Below are 22,794 nucleotides of genomic sequence, written 5' to 3' on the forward strand. Positions count from 1 at the left end.
GTGATTCACTTTGGAAGGAGTAACAGGAATGCAGAGTACTGAGCTAATGTTAAAATTCTTGGTAGTGTAGATGAGCAGAGAGATCTCTGCGTCCATGTACAGAGATTCCTCAAAGTTGCCACCCAGATTGATAGGGCTGTTAAATAAGCATGTTGTATGTTCACTTTTATTGGCAGAGGGATTGAGTTTCGGAGGCACGAGATCATACTGCAGCTGCACAAAACTCTGGTGTGGCCACATTTGGAGTATTGCGTACAGTCCTGGTTACCCCGTAAGAGGAAGGATGTGGAAGCTTTGGAGAGGGTTCAGAGGAGACTGACGAGGATATTGCTTGGTATGGAGGGAAGGTCTTACAAGGAAAGGTTGAGGGACTTAAGGCTATTTTCATTAGAGAGAAGAAGGTTGAGAGGTGACTTAATTGAGACATACAGGATAATCAGAGGGTTAGACCAGGTGGATAGTGTGAGCCTTTTTCCTAGGATGGTGATGGCTAGCACAAGGGGACATAGCTTTAAATTGAGGGGTGTTTCATATATAGGACAGATGTCAGAGGTAGCTTATTTACTCAGAGTAGTAGAGGCGTGGAACACACTGCCCGCAACAATTGTAGACTCGCCGACTTTAAAGGCATTTAAATGGTCATTGGACAGGCATATGGACGAGAATGGAATAGTGTAGGTTAGATAGGCTTCAGATTGGTTTCATAGGGCAGCGCAACATTGAGGGCTGAAGGGCCTGTACTGCGCTGTAATGTTCTATGTACATGGCTCACTTTCCATGTAAAAACATTGCCCCTCATGTCCTTTTTAAATCTTCCTCCTCTCATCTTAAAAATATACCCCTCAGTTTTGAATGTCCCCATTCCAGGGAAAAGACCCTTGTCTTGTACCTCATGATTTTATAAACCTCAGTCTCTTTTGCTCCAGTGAAAACAGAAATCCCAGTCATAGTCATGCAGCACAGGAATAGATCTTTTGATCCATCCAGTCCATGCCGAACATAATCCCAGGGAAAAGACAAGTGGGCGGCACGGTGGCACAGTGGTTAGCACTGCTGCCTCACAGCGCCGGAGACCCGGGTTCAATTCCCGCCTCAGGCGACTGACTGTGTGGAGTTTGCACGTTCTCCCCGTGTCTGCGTGGGTTTCCTCCGGGTGCTCCGGTTTCCTCCCACAGTCCAAAGATGTGCAGGTTAGGTGAATTGGCCAAGCTAAATTGCCCATAGTGTTAGGTAAGGGGTAGATGTAGATGTAGATGTAGGGGTATGGGTGGGTACGCTTCGGCGGGGCGGTGTGGACTTGTTGGGCCGAAGGGCCTGTTTCCACACTGTAAGTAATCTAATCTAATCTAAACCCATTAATATTCTATAAACTTCGGTAAGGTCACCCCTAAAGCTCCAATAAAAATGTCTCAGTGTGTCAAACCTTTCTTTATAACTCAACCCTTCCATGCCTGGCAACATCCAGTCTATTTTTATGTGTCATAACTTCCATTCCTGGCACACCCTGAACCCTCTCCAGTTTAATAATATCCTTCCCATAACAAGGCAACCAGAACTGCACACATTACTTCAGCAGAGGCTTTACCAATTTCCCGTACGACCTCAACATGATGTCCTAACTCCAGACTCAAAGGTCTGAGCAATGAAGGTAAGTGTGTTAAACACCTTCTTAACCATCCAGTCTACCTGTGATGCAAATTTCAAAGAGTTATGTACCTGAACCCCAGCGTCTGGCCTTCCCTTTACATGCCATTTGGGCAAGTTTTAATTTTGCAATGTCGTATATTACGTTGTCATCCAATTTGTATATTCAAAATAAACGTGCAGTAAAATCAATAAGTTCATTTCCAAGTATTATTCAAAAATCAGAGGATCTTCCCTCTGAGCAGACCACTGTTATGTGGCAGTCTAAGTGTCTAAATTCATCAAACATGATACAGAAAATAAGTTGAACAAAGTCATAGAGCCGTTCAGCATGGAACCACACCGTTCCGACCAACTCGTCCATGCTGAACGTCAGTCTAGTTCCATTTGCCAGCTTTTGGCCCATATCCCTTTAAACCCCTCTTGTTCATTTATCCATCCTGATGGCTTTTTAATGTTGTAATTGCAATGTTTGGAGATAAGCAGTGGAATTTTCTAGTTGGTGAGAGGGGGAGGGAAGGTTACCTTTATCTCAGTCATGCAGTTGCACTGAAAGAGAACAGACAAGAGGATGAAAACAAACGTTTGGTTTGGAAGCGTTTTGGTCACTATCTGAGTATAGAGATCCTTTGAGTGAGTTGTGTGTACTTTCATAATGTAAACGGCATTGCGAGGCATAAGTTCAAAGTGCAGAACTGAATGAAAAAAGAAGTTATGTGTGACGCCGCCTATCCCACCCAGTGGTTAACTCCTGCTAAAGTTTCAAATGAAAATATCGAAAGCCAGTCCCTTCATGATCCTTGAGTTTATCTGGGCGTTAACCGATGGACGCTGTGTAATATCACAACACGCTTCGAGATGTCATAGGACTGTTAAATCTGGTAAATGAATCAGCTGTTTTACTGTATCAATGCAATAAACCTGAATAATATTTTGTTCTTTGGCTGGAGCTTTTAAAGAAAGGCGGTCTGAATCTTATTTTGGTTTCGAAACATATTTGACTACAATTTGGCATATAACGGAAGTAAGTCAAAATACAAATACATCAGATTAAGAGTCAAATGTAAACTAAGAGGTTTGATTGAGTTAAAGACAATTGTGAGCGGCGGCCGTGTAGACCCCGCACTTCTCAATGGCTCCACTCCAGCGCTGAATACCATTGGCATCCGGAAATGATGAAAACTGAGGTCTGGGGTGAAAAAGGGAGAGGGGAAAAAAAGCCTCTCTTGTGAAGAAATGAGTTGCAGAGGAGTAATGTAAGTATAGCAAGTTTACTCGCAGCTTGGCTATCCAGCTTCACTCAGTCCTCGTTGTAGAACAGGGTCTGGGCTGCAGAAAGTAACCGAGTTTGTGTTGTTTGGATACTTTAACTTGTTTTTTGTTGATTGATATAACCAAATCACCTTCGAAAAAAGTAAAGGTTGGGGATGGTTTGCAGGTATAGGGCAAACTATAGGGCTAAGAATCTGAGTGCAATATAAATAATACATGCTTTTCTCTGAAATTGTTTTCGTTCAAGGAAAACTATATTTCATGTATTTTTTTAAAAGATTTGGAACAACTGTTGACGTAGTTCAAATAATAGTTTACGATGGAGATGTCAAAGTAATTTTAGAAATTAAATAAAGGACTAAATGCAGTTTTTGTATATGTTTATGGTCTGCTGCTTTCGTAGTTTTGAGATTTTCTCCTTGCATTTCCTAGGATTGCTGGTTCCGTTTCTGGCATCTGTGCCTGAGTGAGCTGCTTGGCAGATGTCCCGGGTGAAAGAACCTCCAAGGCCTGAAGGGCCAGAAGAGGACATTTTTAGTGAAAACAGTCTTTTACTTCACACTGATGGTAAGGAAACGTAGGGTTAAAAAACTCCAGCAACCTCATATATTTGGGGAATTCAGCTGGAACGAAATCTAATACTCAATACAAATTATGCATAGTTTTGACAATAGGAATTGATTAGAAGCACTTTACTCACTAATGTTACTTTTTATCTATAAAACTTTAAAAAAATGTACCAAGCTTTCATACTTGTAGATATACAAATGTTTGATGTTTGGTTTCAGGATGTTGGTTGAGACTTGAGCTTTTAAAATATGTAACTAACCTTTAATTGGTCTTGGAATATGTTCAAGTTTGAAATCCTGTTGTTGCTCTTTTATAAGTTTCCCCAAGTCTTTGGCTTGTTTCAGATGATTAAATTATATTCTCACTGAAGAATCTGAGATTCAAACCTTACACCTGAGTACAGTTATTGGCTTTCAGACTTACACTGTTAGTTGTGTACCTGAAAGTGATTTGTATTCCAAAAAAGTGCATCCTTAAGTTTCAATATTAGTATCATTTTGAAATATTTATTATCTACGTAGTAAAATCTAAACAATATTTTTGGTTCTTGAAGGAATTCTTTCTGTGTGTAAGATATACATTGAAATTTAGTAAATTTTAAAAATAATGCTGTGACAATCAATATATCAAACTTTGTATAAAAGTCTTACTTGAAATTCATGTTGTGGAAATTGACCTTTTAAATAATTTCCTTTAGGATTTGCGTTTAATGTTATCCATATCTTGTCATATCCTTCTCTAGCTAAAACCACACAGTTAGATAAGGAATTTTATATGAAAATTAAATAAACACTAGAGAGATTGCTGCGCATGTGAAATTGATGCTCGGGTGTGTCACCTGATCAGTAGCCAAAAAGCTTAATTTTGGCAATTCATTGTGAATTATGTGCTGGACAGCTATTTCTGGCATCCTTCTATTGTTTGTTTATTTTAAACCCTTCAATTGTTGTGAACTGTAGACTTATTGTATTGCTTCTGTCCTTAAGTAATGAAATGGCCTTATTATTAAATTGTTAGCAAACATGAAACCAACTGCTAGAACTGGTAAACTTGATGTCAGTGAAAGTGTACTATTTGATACGAATGCTAAAATAAAATTAGTTTAATTTATTACCAAGGGTTTAATATGCCTTGGATGTTATGAAATTGACTATTCTGCTATTTTCTAGGTGTAGAAACTACAAAGAATGATTTGTTTTCATTTTTATTGGGACATCTGAACTGGTGTATTTAGCCCTTACCGTGAACTGTGTTCTTGGTCTTGACAACTGCCTGAACCTGGAAAACAGTGCACAACTGCAGTGTTACATTAGACTCTGAATTAACTTTCAGACACAAATCCACATGATCACCAAGACCACTTGTCGTAATATTACATGACCGAAGTGAGACCGCAGCTTGCTTACTACTGAACTCCCACGTGATGCCTACTTGCTAGCTTCTCATCTTCCACCTCCATAAACTCAAGCTCAACCAAAACTCCACTGCCTGTGTTGAACAAAGCTCTGTTTAACTGTCGGTACTGTTTACTTCAAGACAAGTAATTCCTATCTTTTGTTCTCAAAGCCCTATGGATGTCCTTACCAGTTCCCCTTCTGCTTCCTCCCCAGTCACTCAATTCTTTCAGACATCTGTGCTGCTTCAATTCTTCTCTCTGGCACAAACCAGATTTTAATCACTCCATCACTAATAACCATGCATTCAGCGACTGATACCTTGAGCACTGAAACTTCCATCTCCATCCAAACCTCTCTACTTTTCAACACACCTTTTAAGATGTTCCTTAAATCTTTCTCCTCAACCAGATCTTTTGATTGTCGTCCTTAATATCTCCTTATGTGGTTTAATATTAAATTGTATTTAATACTCTAACTTGCTTTGGAACATCTACCCATGTTAACTTGCATTTATATTATGCATTTGTTTTTCAGATGAGATTTAAAGGTTTTTAAATTTTCACCTTACATTAAGCTGGATGTAATTAATGGTACAGATGTTTAGCTCACTGTCCTTTCACCTCTACAAACTTAAATGAAGTTTATAGAATTACAAAGAGGTTTCTGTGCCAAAATATTTCAATTAGCTTCTAATGCTCAGCATTAGCCTGCACCCATTCTACTTCATCCCAATTGAGCAACATATTCTTCTTTTCCTATCTCCCTCGTGCTTGTATTTAGCTTCCCTTTATATACATCTCTGCTAAAATATTTTGACCACATATTATGGTACTGGGTCTCTCACTCTTAGCACTCTTCTGAGTACAGAAATTGTTTCTCCAGTTTCTAATTGTTAAATTCAATAAAAATTATGGTTTCCAGTTAAGAACAAAGCAACAGGAGTAGGCCATAATGCCCCTTGAACCTGCTTTGCCATGTAATAACATTATGGTTCTCAAATTCCATTCCAGTTTCCCACCCCAATAAACTACTGATTTCTGCTTTGAATACAGTCAACAACTGAACACTGTAGGGTAGAGATTTCCAAATATTGTCAGGTTTGAACAAAAATTCTTCTTCATCATGGACCAGAATGGCCATCGTGTCAGGCTATGTCCCGTAGTTGTAGACTCTCCAGCCGTGGAGAAAAAACAGCTTCATAACGTCTGCCACTTCCCTCAAAAATGTCTCTCATCAAGAGGCAATCTTCATATCCCAAGAAGCAATCTCATGAACCTTTGTAATCTTTTGAGGCCTTTCTCGGGCCATGGAATTCGTAGTTGCTAAGACCAAAAATATAAATAGTACTTTGATTGGGAATGTGCCAAAACGCTGCACAATTGTAGAAAGATTTCTTTATTAATACTCTAAACCTCTCATAATAAAGACTAATCTACTATTTCCGTTTCTCATTGTTCGATGTATATACATGTTCACTTTGTGATTTAAAAAAAATACATGACAGTTAATACCCTCTGTCCATGCCATTTAACCAACATTTCATAGTTCTGAACCATTTTGGAGAAAAAAAAAACTTCCTCTCAAAATGAATGACCTTGCCTTCATAATTTATACTCCATGTATTATCTTCTTGCCCACCCGCTGACTGAGGCCCCAGCACTGATCCTTGCAGCATCCCATTTGTAATCTGAAAATGACCCATTTTGTTCTTGAGTTGGTTTTATCCTTCAACCAATCTTCCAGTTGTGAAAATATAATAGCCCTATCTCATGAAATATTATCTTGTGCAACGTGCTTTTCTGTGGCATTTTGTCAAGTGCCTTTCAAAATGTGAATATGTCACACCTAATGGTTCTTTTAACTTGCCTTGCTGGCTCATCTATCTAAAACATCCATCAGAGATATCAAATTGATTTCCTTTTCATAAAACCATGTTGACTTCACCAAGTCATATATTTAGGTGTCCTGTTGGATTTGGAACTGGGTAATAAAACAAACCAGGTGTTAGATTTGGAGGTAGGTGTGCACTTTGGTGATAGTGGCCACAAATCGGTTATGTTTACTCTAGCGATGGAAAGGGATAGGTATATACCGCAGGGCAAGAGTTATAGCTGGGGGAAAAGCACTTACATACGATTAGGCAATTTTTAGGATACATAGGATGGGGAAGGAAACTGCAGGGGATGATCACAATTGGAATGTGGTGCAAGTTCAAGGAACAGTTACTGCGTGTCCTTGATAAGCATATACCTGTCGGGCAGGGAGGAAGTGGTTGCGAGAGGGAAATATGGTTTATTAAAGAAGTTGAATCTCCTGTCAAGAGGAAGAAGAAGGTTTATGTAAAAATGAGACATGAAAGGTCTGCAAGGGTGTTGAGAGTTACAGGTGTGCCAGGAAGGACCTAAAGAGAGAGCACAGAAGAGCTAGGAGGGGACATGAAAAGTCTTTGGCAGTTAGGATCAAGAAAAAAAACCCTAAAACTTTCTATAGGTATGTCAGGAAATAAAGAATGACTAGGGTAAGATTATGGCCAGTCAAGGACAGTAGTAGGAAATTGATCCAAGAGATAGGAAAGGTGCTAAATGAATATTTTTCATCAATGTTGTAGAGGAGAATACTGAGAAACAGGCAATTAGACTAGAAGGGATTGAAGTTCATAAGGAGGAGGTACTAGCAATTCTGGAAAGCGTGAAAATAGTTAAGTCTCCTAGGCCAGATGGGATTTATCCTAAGATTCTCTGGGAAGTCAGGGAAGAGATTACAGAGCCTTTGATTTTGATCTTTATGTTGTCATTGTCTGTAGGAATACTGCCAGAAGACTAGAGGATAGCAAATGTTGCTCCTTTCTTCAAGAAAGGGCAGAGACAACCATGGAAATTATAGACCAGTGTGCCTTACTTCTATTGTGGGCAAAGTTTTGGAAAGGATTTATAATTATCTAGAAAGGAATAATTTGATTATGGTTTTGTGAAGGATAGATTGTGCCTCTCAAATCTTATTGAATTATTTGCGAAGGTGACCAAACAGGTAGATGAGGGTAAAGCAGTTGATGTGATGTATATGGATTTCAGTAAAGTGTTTGATAAGATTCCCCACGTTAGACTATTGCAGAAAATACAGAGGCGTGGGATTGAGGGTGATTTAGCGGTTTGGATCGGAAATTGGCTAGAAGACAGAGTGGTGGTTGAATGGAAATGTTCATCCTGGAGTTCACTTAGTAGTGGAGTACTGCAAGGATCTGTTTTGGGGTCCCTGCTATTTGTCATTTTTATAAATGACCTGGATGAGGGCATAGAAGGATGAGTTAGTGAATTTGCGAATGACGCTAAAATTGGTGGAGTTATGAACAGTGTGGAAGGATGTTGCAGATTACACATGGATATAGATAAGCTGCAGAGCTGGGCTGAGAGGTGGCAAGTGGAGTTTAATATGGAGAAGTGAGGTGATTCACTTTGGAAGGCACAATAGGAATACAGAGTACTGGACTAATGGTAAGATTCTTGGCAGTGTGGATGAGCAGAAAGATCTTTGTGTCCATGTGCATAGATCCCTCAAAGTTGCCACCCAGGTTGATAGGGTTGTTAAGAAGGTGTACGGTGTGTTAGTTTTTGTTGGTAGAGGGATTGAGTTTTGGAGCCATGAAGTCATTTTGCAGCTGTGCAAAACTCTGGTGCAGTCGCACTTGGAGTATTGCATACCGTTTTTGTTGCTGCACTATACGAAGGATGTGGAAGCATTGGAAAGAGTGCAGAGGAGATTTACCAGGGTGTTGCCAGGTATGGAGGGAAGGTTTTAAGAAGAAAGACTTGAGGCTATTTTTGCTAGAAAGAAGAAGGTTAAGACATGACTTAATGGAGGCATACAAGATGATTAGAGGATTAGATAAGGTGGACAGTGGGGGCCTTTTTCCTCAGATGATGATGGCTAGCATGAGGGGACATCATTTTGAACTGAGAAGTGATAGATATTGGACAGATGTCCGTGGTAGGTTCTTTACTATGAGAGTAGTAAGGGCATGGAATGCCTTGCCTGCAACAGTAGTGGACTTGCCAACATTAAGGGCATTTAAATGGCCATTGGATAAACATATGGATGATAATGGAATAGTGTAGGTTAGATCGGTTTTAGATTGGTTTCACAGGTCGATGTAACGTTGAAGGCCAAAAGGCCTATACTGAGATGTTATGTTCTATGTTATCACTTCTCTGAGAATTTCCAGCATTTTGCTCATGGCTGATGTCAGGCTAATTGGTATGTAGTCCATGGTGTGCTCTCTGTCTGTTGCTGCCTTGCTCTTGACTCTCTGTGATACATTTGCCACCTACTAATCCATAGGAACAATTCCAGAATCTAGGGAATTTTGGAAGATCACCACTACTGCATCCAGTATTCCTGTAATCACCTCTTTTAGAATCCCAGGATTTAGGTGATCATATTGCTGGGTTGGGTCAACTTTGCCCATTAATTTCTCCTTTTCCTTTTCTTTAGCCCTTCCTGTTACCTACCTCTTTTTCTTTGCTTCACTCTCTCAATTGGCTCATGATTCTGCAGTATGTCAGGAATTCTTTATATCCTCTGCTATGAAGAAGGTCACAAATTATTTGTTTAATATCTTTGCTATTTAGAGTCATAGAGTCATATTTTCTTTATTTCCTTTTTTTATTTTCCCTTGTGTCAGCCTTCGACATCCAGATTGACATTTCAGGGGTAAAAAAAGCTGGTCAGACCACAAGTCCCTCTGGTGATGCAATTGAATAAATTGAAATGATTGGACCTGGCACTAAATTGGCCATCTCTCTTTGAAACAATGGGTGACCTGTAAGACAAATAGAAATTGTTCACAAATGCTTTGTGTTCACTGTGCTCTTTAATATTCCTGCCAATCAGTTGATGGGGGCACCAAGATGTTAATCTTATCCAGGAGTGAAGAAACCTTCACAGCATTCTCATTTAGTTCTCCACAAGGTTCCATTTGTCCAATAATATATACTTTAACATCAGTATAATGGTGGAAGCAGTATTGCCTACAAAACCACTTGTGGTTGTTTGAGTAAATACTAGAGTGATTTTTATCCACAATCAGTGAAAATATCAGCATAACATTGGCTCGCATGAGCCCCAGAAGGTGAGAGCACATGTTCCTGATATCAGAAAGGGCGGATCGTTACATGACTGCTGGAGCATCAGGATTTAAATGCTGTTGATTGAATGATGATTTATCAGGTCTTCTGTATATTTATACCTAAGTGCACATTTCTTTCTGGCTCTTAGAAGTTTCCTTTGTCAAAGTAACACTTTTAAAAAATTGACTTGAGGCCAAATGGCCTTCATTGACAAGGTTAGCATTTATTGCCCAACTTTTAATTGTCGTTGGGAAGGAAGTGATGAGCTGCTATTGTTTATCTGGTTTTGGAATGCCCACATTGCTGTTCGTAAAGTAGTTCCAGGAATTTGACTCAATAGCAGAGGAGGAAAAATCTATTGGTCCAAGTCAGGACGGTGCATGGCTTGGAATGGAATTCAGGGTGGTGATGTTGTCCTTTGTCCTTCTAGTAGGTAGAGGTTGCCGGTTTGTAACATGGCGTTTAAAAAGCCTTGGTCGGTTATTGCTGTGCATGGTACATATCACTGTCACTGTGTGGGTTGGTAGAGGAGGGCATGAATGTTTAAAGGTATTAGAAATGGTTCCAATTAAGTGAACTGCTTTGTCCTGGATAGTGTCAAGCTTCTTGAATGTCGTTGGAGCTGCACTCATCCAGGCAAGGGGGGAGAATTCCATCACACACCTGACTTGTGACTTGTAGATGGTGGATTGGCTCTCAGGTGCTCAGAGGTGAGGCACTCACCACAGTATTCCCAGCCCCTGACTTGTTCTCATAGCCATATGTTTGGCTTGTCTGGTTCAGTTACTGGTCAAATGTAACCCCCAGAATGTTGATCTTGGGGGATTTAATGATGATGATGCCATTGAATGTCAAAGTGAGATGATTAGATTACCTCTTGTTGGAGATGGTCAATGCCTGGCAGTTGAGGCCTGAATGTTGTCCAGGTCTTGCTGCATTTTGACACTGACTGCTTCAGTATCTGAGGAATCATGAATGCTGCTGAAATTTGTGCAATTGTCCCCACCTCTGAATTTTTGATGGAGGGAAGGTCACTGAAGATGGTTTAACCTACCACATGACCTTGAGGAACTCCTGCAGAGAGATCCTGGAGCAGAGATCAGTATCGCGAACAACCTCCAGCGTCTTCGTATTGTGTCAAGCATAAGTTCAGCAAACATAAAGTTTTTACCCTTGCTTCCCATTGACTCCAAATTCACCACACTCTTTCAAATACTGCCTTGATGGGACAGTAACTGATAAGGTCCTGATGAGGAGTTCCTGGACTTGAAAGGCTAGCGCTGCATTCTTCTTACAGATGCTACCAGACTGCTGCATTTCTCCAGCAATATCTGTTTTGTTTGCTTGAGATGGCTTGGTCCAATTGGCATTTCTGGCTGAAGGTGGGTAAAAACCCTTCAGCCCCTATCTTCTGTACTAAAATGCTGGTTTCCCCCATCAAGGAGGATGGGAATATTTGTGGAGCCACCTACTTCTGGTAGTTAATTTCCCAGCACCATTTGAGACTGTGGCAGGACTGCAGAGATAAATTGGGATCTATTGTTTGTGGCATAACTTTAGCTTATCATCTCACGTGTCGCTTGCACCTCTTGGCGGGCAAGTAATCCTGTGCTTAGCTCCATCAGGTTAATATTTTATGTGTAGATCTGCCTGGTGCTGTTCCTGCATCCTCTCCTGCACTCTTCATTATCCAAGGGTTGATCTCCAGCTGGGAGCATGATGGATATATTATTGAATCATGGATACAGATTGCATCTTTGGGTCTGACTCTGCTGCTGCTGGTTTCTCACAGTGCTCCATGGATGCCCAGTCAGGAATTGCCAGGTCTGTCCAAAATCCATCTCGTTCAGCACGAGAGTGATGCCACACAACCTTCTGGGAGGGAATAGTTCCATTCATCTCTGGGAGTGAGATTTGTGAGGGTGATTAGAGAGCTTTAGTTTTTGGTTTTTCCTACTCCCACCATGTTTTTATTTTCAGACTTTACCATTCTATGTTGTAAATGAGTGAGTAGGTCAGTTGTTCTAAACTATTGCCTGTGCCATCCTGAAATTTTTTGAGTGTTACTTTGTTTTTCAGGAATGTAGAGCATTCTACACTGTTTGCTTTCTTTTGAATATTCCATTCATTGCATTTTGTTTCCATTTTGACTGTGCTGCCCGCTGGCTCTGCCAGCTGCTCCAAATTGTGAAAACACAATTCTATAGGACACCATTTATGTTCATAAACACAACTTGATATTTTTAAATGTCAAGGATTGAAAATTCTTGGGAAGGCCTCTTTGTGGATCTGGGATATGTCTTATGTCTGTCCAATGGATGGACTGCTGATTCTCTACCAAGTTCCTGTGTCAACATAATATAGGCTGATGTTTATTTATACTGGGTTAGCATGGGGCACTTGTTTTAGCTGATATGGAAGAATTTAACTCCAACCCATCTTCCCGAGAACTTCACAAAACATCGCTCACTGACAACAGCAGTTTGCCAAGACCACTTGGTTGCTTTATGAAAACAATTCTTGAAGATTTAAGTTTTTTTTAATCCCCCGTTTTGCTGAGTCCTTGTGAATTCTGGTGGCAGGGACACAGTATCACTCATGACTCCATTATTGTGTAGCTTCATCAAACACCAGCGAGAGAGCTAATTTGAAACAGAAGCAAAATGCTGGCAGTATTCATGATTGAACAGAAGGTCATTGATTTGAAAGGTTCATTCTGTTTTTCTCTCCCCAGTTGCTGCCTGACCTGATAAGTTTTTCCAGAATTTTCAGCTTTTTTTAAAAAAAGTTCATGATAAGTGTACTTATAGGGGGTAGGTTCATGGTAATGAAGTGTATTTAAACAACAAATTCTGAATCTCATACACAAGTCTGAACATAAAAAAAAAGTGTCCTGTCTTAAGGAATTCTAATTGTTAAAAACTGAAAGAACTGCTGATGCTGTAAACAGAAACAAAGACAGAAATTGCTGGAAAAGCTCAGCAGATCTGGCAGCAAGTGTGAAGAGAAATCAGGGTTAAAGTTTCTGGTCTGATGACCCTTCCTCAGAACAATTTTCTAAATTCTAATTGGTTTTTCTCTTTTCTGTCTACCTTTTTGACAAACAATTTTCATAATTGGTCATGACAGTAGTAGTTTGCCTGGACAAATTCTAGCATGTGTGAGTGAATTTTCTTGTCAGTTAGTGACAGAAATGTGCTTGCAATTTAGTGATCCTCCAGGGACACTGTTTTCCTGATTGCTGTGCTGGAGCATGTTTCACAACAGAAAGAAGAGCATCTTTAGCAAAAAAGAAATGCAAAAGACCTCCTGAATCGAAATATGTCACTAAGAAAAACTTATAAGCGGACTTGTTAATATGAGCCAATTGATTGATTAGTCTGACTAATATGTTATCATAATGTCTTTTTAACAAAGGTCCCCTGTTTTCTCTGCGTGCATCTGTATCAATATAGTACCCTCTACCTTGGGTGGGGTTTTATCTGTTTCCTGCATGGCAAGCAGGCATGAAGTAATCCGAGCAGAATGAGAGTAGAAATTGACTATCTGTAGGGCGTTCACCTGAGAATGTAACTTTTTAAATAAAAAGTTCTGGGATTTACATGTGAAAGAACTGAAACCAACTTGGTCATTCTAAAAGATGAGACTTAACAAACAATCCAGGTCTTTTTCAACATATAATTTCAGTTGCATCGCACTCTAAACTTATACTATAAATTCTGTGTCTTAAGATCTTATACTCCATGACCACCTGATGAAGGAACAGCACTCCAAAAGCTAGTGTTTCCAGATAAACCTGTTGGACTATAACCTGGTGTTGTGTGATTTCTTTTTTAACTTTTGTACAACCTAGTTCAGCACCGACCCCTCCAAATTGTGTCTGTAGGGCAGAAGACCTGCATGATATTTTGATGTAGAAAAAAAACGTACAGAGCTTGCACCTGCACTAAACTTTGTATATGTAAATAAAGGAATACTTTTATATATTTGGGATGCCTAGCCCACCTCATTCAAGCGTCAAGACTATTAATAATGCAACCAACAGACATTAAAACATCACCATCAAAAAGGTAATTTCTTGACAATTGTTACTTCTGGCTCTCCTTCTCTTCTCCCACACACATTTACCAGTCCTCCATTTCTTGATTAGTTACCACTGCAGTTGTGCCACACCATTACTGCTACCCACTCCTTCCAGTTGTCTATCCTTGTTTCTTTTCCAGTTTGTCAACAGGCCTTATGCATGTGATTAATGTGGCTCTAAATTCCAAATTCCCTTCAGTAAGCTGCCTCAGGTCAGCCAGCAGCTTGGTAACAGCAAACTCTGCTTTCAGTTGTATCGTGGCTTATAGCAGCAAATTAGTGAAAGCAGTAACACATCATCATCTAAGTTTTTTTGAATTTAAAAAAAAAATTTAGCCCTGCCGTCTCTTAAGTGTTATAAGCAACCCACTGAACTGTGTATGTGCCACATGGTAAGTTGGAAAATAATGAAATGTTAACTCATCCATTTGGTTGAATAATGGACAGATAGAGGCATTAAAAATGAGTTGACAAGCAAATACAATATCAGGATTTTTAATCTAAAACATGGTTCCATAAAATGTGCATTACTACACCGTCCAAAGGAGTCTGCACTGAACATAAGTAAATCTTCACACATGACTAACCGTGTTTGTGGTATTCATAGTGTCATTGCTCAATTCACTGTCCCTTTGCATAATTGCATTTTAATATAGAATTAACCTTTCTGAGAGTATCTGTTAAGGTACTCAGATTTTCTTCTTAAAAAAATAGCATGTTTTAACTTTGGTTTATCTATCTCAATAGTGACTCTGAATTTGCCATTTAATTGTTTGAGAATTGTTAGAATGTAAAATTGAGATAGTCCATTTTGAGGCACAGACCAAAAAATGCATAAATAAGTCAAATGATAATACCCATCATGCAATCTTTGACAGTGGAGGAACGAGATCATATAGGATGCTAAATGTGAAGCTGAAAATGTTCTGGAGCAGCATTGACCTGGTAGTTTGCAACAAAGAAAGGTAGAATAATTACAATGGATATAAAATTGGAATGTCAGAGATTTACAGGTTTTCAATATCTGATAATCAGCATTACTTGTTCCCTAGCATGCAAGCAGGGTCTAGAAAAGTCTTCATAGATGTGGAAGAATTAATCAAAACTGTCTTGGGGTTTGTTGAACATTCCCAATTAAATTGCAAATGATTTGTCATGCAGTCTAATGTAGCTTATCCATCCAGGAAGACCCCAGTAACTTCCAGATTGGTAGCCAGCTGTTTTCATATTATCTCAAGGAATTTGCCTCAAATTCTCAACCTGAAAATCCCATCCATGGTATTTAATGTGGAGAAGAACTTCTTGATGTCATTTCTAAATTTGCACTTCACTTTGAAGCTAAACCCATCGTCTTACTTTCATGTAGAAGTTTGAAATTGTGTTCTAAATTTACCTTTTATGATTTTATGTGGTTCTTCAATGACCCCAAGTTATGCTACCTATTGCAGAATTGTAAGGAAAAATATTTAATATTTAGTTAGTTACTAAATCACTTCTAGCACTTAATTGTATCCTGTTCACCGACATAATGGGGTAACAGCATTCAAGGTACTGTCTGACCAGAGCATTTTAGAGTTAAAGCAGACATGTCTTCTGACCTTTTGCCACTATCATTTTGTATTCAACTTGCTATGTTGATAGCTGCCCAGCTGTGATAAGGTCGGTTGAATGTTTGCTAAAACCCAAGATTTCTTTCAATTCTACCTTCGTCATTTTGAGCACAATTTGATATTTATATTTGTATTACTTGATATTTATTTGTCTTGCAGTTTACCTTTTCATTGATGTTCTGAGTATGTTCTACCTAACATTTGTTTAGATCCTGAATTGTATCCTTTGCAGTTACTTTCCACCCCTTCCACCATTCATGTTGTCTGAAAATTTGACCAGGTTGTGCTAAGATGCTGAATGAACATTAAAGCAGCTTGGTTCTCAATATCAATCTTTGGAGATGTTCATTCATCCCATTCATCTTTATCTATTTACTGACATAACTTCTCAAAAATGATTTATTACCATCTATCCTTAAACTTTTTATTGCTCCCAGGGTTCACCCCAAATCCCCAGTCTTTCTGGTCTCAAATTGCAAGCATTATGGAACTTTATCGAACTGTCTTTCCTCAAAACAAAAGTGGTTAATCAGAGGTTTAATCTTCAGGATTGTTATTTGCTGTCACTTGTGTAGCCCATTCCATCGTTGTTCAGGATTGATAAGGTTGCTTTTACGATTCTTTTTGTTTTACTTTTCTAAGGTAATATTTCTTGATTCTATCATTGATTTTCTTTTTTTTTGTCTAGGTGTGTTCTGTTATCTGTCACCTGATACTTTGTAAAGTTATTTTCCGTCAAATTTAAGACAAAATGTATAACCTGCTAATGTAACTAGGTTGTATCACTTTTGCTCAAATGTTTGAGAAATCCCTAGTATATTTATCTTCTCATATAGCCAGCAAAAAGGAAGCATGTTCATTAAATATGTTCATATAAACTGGAATAAACATGTTATTTTACATAGTTTTATTATTTGGAGAGTTGAGGTAAACATTGAATAATTCCCTCTTTCAGATACCAATAAACATGATGAGGGGAGAGAAGTTACACAGCGGGAGGACTTACCTTCACCAGGTAACTGGCCCATACATCAGGATGCAGAGCACCCATCATCCCTGGTGAATGACACTACTGGTGACCTCATCAGAAGTAAGTGCATGGAAGGTCTTTTGACTAATGTAGTGCATTCTGGAACAAATTGCTGTCTGACAGTATTACAATAATACCACAATTACACAGAGTGGCAATATTGACATACAGTTAACTTGTGTCAAATGTGATAATGTCAGTAAAGTAACATGAATCAACGGGAATCGCTTTAACAGAATGATCGCTGTCTGAGTGCATTAACAGTTTGCGCAACTGCTACAGGTATTTGCTGAGCCAGCACTACTTTGATTACCATGCATATTGTCAAACTTGAGTGCACTAATGATGATATTTGCGTTGCAGATTTGTTGCCATTGTTTTGAGGAACAAGAAAAAATGATTGGTGGAATTATTCTGGCACACATTCTTTGGCTGCTGGCTGAATATACATAGTTTCCCATTCTCTGTTGAGGATTTAGAACAGTTCTATTCTATAAATTCCATTTCTCACAGTTCCCTGTCAAAATATTTAGGAAGGAAATTTGTACTAGTATGTACATCTTACAATATGGAAAGCATAGTTTTGAATCAAAATCTGATACTCTGCTCTTTGCTTGTATTTTTTCTATTAAATCTACCTAAATTAATCATCATTACAATTATTTTAGAAACAAGTTCTAGAAAGTATTCTCTGAAAACCAACTCCACTGTTCAATTTTAGTCAAGCAAAATGGAAATGTGAAAGTAAAGTTGAGAGATCAGCAAGGCCTATTACTGCTATTACTCATTGGCAATTATTTTTGTAAAGGAGTCTTACAACAAATATTAAACCATAATGGACATATCCAAGGGAACTGATGCCTGGTTTTAGGAGCCTCTCTGATACGTGCTTGAAAGGAAATCAAGTCGAATGGAAATGGTCGTTTTGACACATTGTCAGGTTCCACTCCCTCTCATTTTGTTGGTGTTGCTTGCAAACACTGTTGGTGACCCATTCTATCACTTTAATGATGATCAAGAGTAAACTGACGAGGTGGTAATTATCTGATTGCATTTGTCCTGCTTTCTGTGTACAGAGCAGATGTGACAATTTTCCACACTGCCAGGTAGATGCTGATGTTGTAGCTTTATTGGAATAGTTTGGTAAACAGGGACAGGACTAGTTTAGGAGCACGTGACTTCAGTACTATTGCTGGAGTTGTGTCGGAGGACAATGTCATTGCAGTATCCAGTGCCTTCAGCTGTTTCTCAATATTATGTAAAATTTAACTAAATTGGACAAAGGCTGGCATCACTGATGTTGGGAGCCTCTGGAGGAGACAGATAAAATCGAGTACTGAATCAGTGTTTGTTTGTAGATATATCATAACTTCCAAAGAAGAATCATTGGACTCTGTTAATTCTGGTTCTGTCTCAACAAATGCTGAGTTTCTCTAGTGCAATGTTTTTATTTTTCCTAACCTGATGTGATTTATATGGACTTCAGTAAGACATTCAACAAGGTTCCCCATGTGAGACTGATTTAGCAAGGTTAGATCTCATGGAATACAGGGAGAACTAGCCATTTGGATACAGAACTGGCTCAAAGGTAGAAGACAGAGGGTGGTGGTGGAGGGTTATTTTTCAGACTGGAGGCCTGTGACCAGTGGAGTGCCACAAGGATTGGTGCTGGGTCCTCAACTTTTTTTGTCATTTACATAAAAGATTTAGATGCGAGCATAAGAGGTACAGTTAGTAAGTTTGTAGATGACACCAAAATTGGAAGTGTAGTGGACAGCGGAGAGGGTTACCTCTGATTACAACAGGATCTGGACCAGATGGGCCGATGGGCTGAGAAGTGGCAGATGGAGTTTAATTCAGATAAATGTGAGGTGCTGCATTTTGGGAAAGCAAATCTTAGCAGGACTTATACACTTAATGGTAAGGTCCGAGGGAGTGTTGCTGAACAAAGACACCTTGGAGTGCAGGTTCATTGCTCCTTGAAAGTGGAGTCGCAGGTAGATAGGATAAGTGAAGGAGGTGTTTGGTATGCTTTCTTTTATTGTTCAGAGTATTGAGTACAGGAGTTGGTACGTCATGTTGCGGCTGTGTAGGACATTGGTTAGACCACTGTTGGAATATTGTGTGCAATTCTGGTTTCCTTCCTATCGAAAAAATGTTGTGAAACTTGTAAATCTTTTCTGAACACTTTCAAGGATGCTGCCAGGGTTGGAGGATCTGAGCATCTGGGAGAGGCTGAACAGGCTGGGGCTTTTTTTTCCCTGGAGCGTCTGAGGCTGAAGGGTGACCTTTATAGAGGTTTACAAAATTATGAGAGGCATTGATATGCAAAGTCTTTTCCCTGGGGTGGGGGAGTCCAGAACTAGAGGGCGTAGGTCTCTTTTATATCTTTCCCCGCTCACCCTAAACCTAAGGGGCAACTTTTTCACGCAGAGGGTGGTACGTGTATGGAATGAGCTGCCAGAATATGTGGTGGAGGCTGGTACAATTGCAACATTTAAGAAGCATTTGGATGGGTATATGAATAGGAAGGGTTTGGAGGGATATGGGCCGGGTGCTGGCAGATGGGACTAGATTGGGATAACTGGTTGGCATGGACGGGTTGGACTGAAGGGTCTGTTTCCATGCTGTACATCTCTATGACTCTAACCTTCTTGATGTTTGTAGTTGTCACCCTACTTAAAATACCCAGGATCACCTGCACCATTTTAAATGCTTTGTTATCTTCAACTATTTGTTGAATAGAGCACATACACCTCTTGGTGCTTGTCTGGTTCTGTAGCCCCTTAGTAGTGTGTAATCTGGGTTAATTTTCACCCCCCCACACACACACAATCATTCTTCCTTATAAAATATACTACTTCACACTTTGTATTAAATTCTGTGTTGCAGGTCTGCACTTTGCTTTAAATTTTATCTGCCACATGTCCAGCAGCTCTATGAACATGTCTTTTACCATTCAAAGTCATTCACAATCCTCTTTCTTATTTCATGATTCCAATCTTTGTTATCTGGAAGTGGGGAAATTTTATCCTGCACACACCAATCAAGGTCATTACTATAGGCCAACGAAAGCAGTACTGCTATTAGCCCTACTGCTGGACATTGGGAGATGAAACACAGACTGGTGACCACTTTACAGAATACCTGCGTTCTGACTGCAGAAATGACCCTGAGCTTCCTATTACATGTGATTTCAGCACACCACCATGTTCCCTGGCCAACATCTCTGTTTTGGGCTTGCTGCAGTGCTCCAATGAAGTTCCAGTACAAGATGGAAGAACAGCATCGCATTTTCTCCATGGCGACCCTGCAGCCTTCCGGAGTTGATACTGAGTTCAGTAATTTTAGGCCTTGAGCACTTCCTCCAATGTCTTTATCCCAACCCTGCACACACCAGGCCTTGTCATCACATGGGCTGCTACCAATAGCAACCAATTGACATTAGCTGCTATTATCCCAGACTGATTTTTACCTAGTCCATTGTCTGTCCAATAGTTTGTTTGTTTTTTTTTCTCTCTCTCTCTCTCTCTCTGGGCTCCATCTCCATCTATTGCTTACTCCTTTCCCCTTTCACCCCTTCATCAACCTTTTCCTAGCTACTATTGGATCTGAAAGAGGGTCACTGGAGCTGAAACATTGTCTCTGATTTTTCTCCACAGATGCTGTAAGACCTGCTGAGGTTTTATGCAGTTTTTTTTAATTGCTGTCCCTCCGTATTATACGGAGTTGTCAGTGTAGATTCCATCCTCGCATCCATGATTTGTACTCTCAATTTCCTGATTTATATGCAGAAAACCTCTGTTAGGTTAATGGAGGTCAAACATTGGGGTTATATTTACAAGGTAGTGGCATGTGTTAAAACAGTTACAGCATCATCAAAGCAGAGATCAAAAGTTTTTTTTTCATGTTGTTATGAAAGTCAGGATTTTCCACTAGTATGGAAATCCTGCTGGAAGCATGGCAGAATGAGTATGACTCACACTCGATGACGTTGATACTGACACTGCTCAAATTACTGGTGTTTTGAGGATCATTTTAATTAGAATAATTTTACATTTACTCCCCTAATATAGAGTTCACCTTCATCAAGATAGGCCAGGTTTTGAAAAGTGAGTAATGGGAAAAGAACCTGTTAACAACAACAGTCAGTATGTTTGTTGTCTGACTATTACGTTGACATTTCCTGTTCCTCAAGTTGAATGTGCTCATTTTTGTTTTAGTTCTGACCAGAAAAGCTCTTCCTGGTTCCATCACTATCTCCTCTTGAACACAGGAATATAGGATTTGGGAGCAAGAGTAGGACTTGTCGTCCTTTTGAGCCAACTCCACCATTTATTAAGAACTGATCTGATCTGATTATGATCTCATCTCTACTTGCCTGTCTGCTCCTCTCCTCCATATACCTTGACTGCCTTGTCAATCAAAGATCTATCTGATTCAGCCTCAAATAACTGCAATTACCTAATCTCCATTGCTTTCTAGGGAATAGAGTTCGACAACTTAATGAGACAGTGAGGGCAGGGAAGTAAAGACCTCCTCATCAGCAACTTAAAAGGCAGACTCCTTATTCTTAAACTTTGTGATCTCTATTTAGAGTCATAGAGTCATAAAGATGTACAGCATGGAAACAGACCCTTCAGTCCAACCCGTCCACGCCAACCTGATATCCCAACCCAATCTAGTCCCACCTGCCAGCACCTGGCTCATCCCTCCAAACCCTTCCTATTCATATACCCATCCAGATGCCTTTTAAATGTTGCAATTGTACCAGCCTCCACCACATCCTCTGGCAGCTCATTCAATACACGCACCACCCTCTATGTGCAAACGTTGCTCGTTAGGTCCCTTTTATATCTTTCCCCTCTCACCCTAAACCTATGCCCTCTAGTTCTGGACTCCCTGACCCCAGGGAAAAGACTTTGCCTATTTATCCTATCCATGCCCCTCATAATTTTGTAAACCTCTATAAGGTCACCCCTCAGCCTCTGACGCTCCAGGGAAAACAGCCCCAGCCTGTTCAGCCTCTCCCTATAGCTCAAATCCTCCAATCCTGACAACATCCTTGTAAATCTTTTCTGAGCCCTTTCCAGTCTGAAAAACAACCCTCCACCACCACCCTCTGTCTTCTACCCTTGAGCCAGTTCTATATCCAAATGGCATGTTCTCCCTGTATTCCTTGAGATCTAACCTTGCTAACCAGTCTCGCATGGGGAACTTTGTTGAATGCCTTACTGAAGTCCATATAGATCACATCTACTGCTCTGCCTCAAAAAAACTCAATCAAGTTTGTGAGACATGATTTCCCATTCATAAAGCCATGTTGGCTATCCCTAATCAGTCCTTGCCTTTCCAAATACATGTACATCCTGTCTGTCAGGATTCCCTCCAACAACTTGCCCACCACCAATGTTAGGCTGACTGGTCGAAAGTTCCCTGGCTTGTTCTTACCACCCTTCTTAAACAGTGGTGCCACTTGAGCCAATCTCCCATCTTCCAGCACCTCACCTGTGACTATCAGTGATACAAATATCTCGGCATGAGGCCCAGCAATTACTTCTCTAGCTTCCCACAGAGTTCTAGAGTCCACCTGATCAGGTCCTGGGGATTTATCCACCTTTATGCATTTCAAGACATCCAGCTCTTCCTCCTCTGTAATCTGGACATTTTGCAAGATGTCACCATCTATTTCCCTACAGTCTATATCTTCCAGATCCTTTTCCACGGTAAATACTGATGCAAAATATTCATTATTTGTTCTCACAAGAGGCAGTATTTCCTTGGTATCCGCCCTGTTAAATACCCCCAAGAATCATTCTTGTAAACTGCAATATGTACAGCTCAACCTTCTATCATATATAAGCCTTTCATCTCAGGAGTTGGGTTAATGTTCTCTGAGCTGCTTTTCAAGGAATTGTACTATTATTCCTGTGTATGGAGCCAAAAATCTACACATTACTCTCTATGTAGTCTGCCTAATGCCCAATGCAAGGGGCAAACCTTCCCCATGTTTATATTCCATTCATTTTTCAATATATGCTAACATTTGTCTTGCAGGTCACTTG

The 22,794-nt window shown here is 39.8% G+C and overlaps 1 protein-coding gene across 4 annotated transcripts in view; it reads left to right on the forward strand.

Moving 5' to 3' along the window:
• The first annotated feature begins 2,368 nt into the window (after positions 1-2,368).
• mdfic (MyoD family inhibitor domain containing) overlaps positions 2,369-22,794 on the forward strand; it is a 49,705-nt gene continuing 29,279 nt past the window's right edge. Inside the window, exons 1-3 of one of the 4 annotated variants that reach the window (XM_072551480.1) lie at positions 2,369-2,525; positions 3,349-3,483; positions 16,655-16,789. In XM_072551480.1, coding sequence (XP_072407581.1) covers positions 3,399-3,483; positions 16,655-16,789 — 220 coding nt within the window. In that variant the 5' untranslated portion in view covers positions 2,369-2,525; positions 3,349-3,398. The other 3 variants (XM_072551479.1, XM_072551482.1, XM_072551481.1) reach the window with 3 other exon arrangements.

The sequence above is a fragment of the Chiloscyllium punctatum genome, chromosome 32, assembly GCF_047496795.1.
Source record: "Chiloscyllium punctatum isolate Juve2018m chromosome 32, sChiPun1.3, whole genome shotgun sequence".
NCBI lineage: Eukaryota > Metazoa > Chordata > Chondrichthyes > Orectolobiformes > Hemiscylliidae > Chiloscyllium > Chiloscyllium punctatum.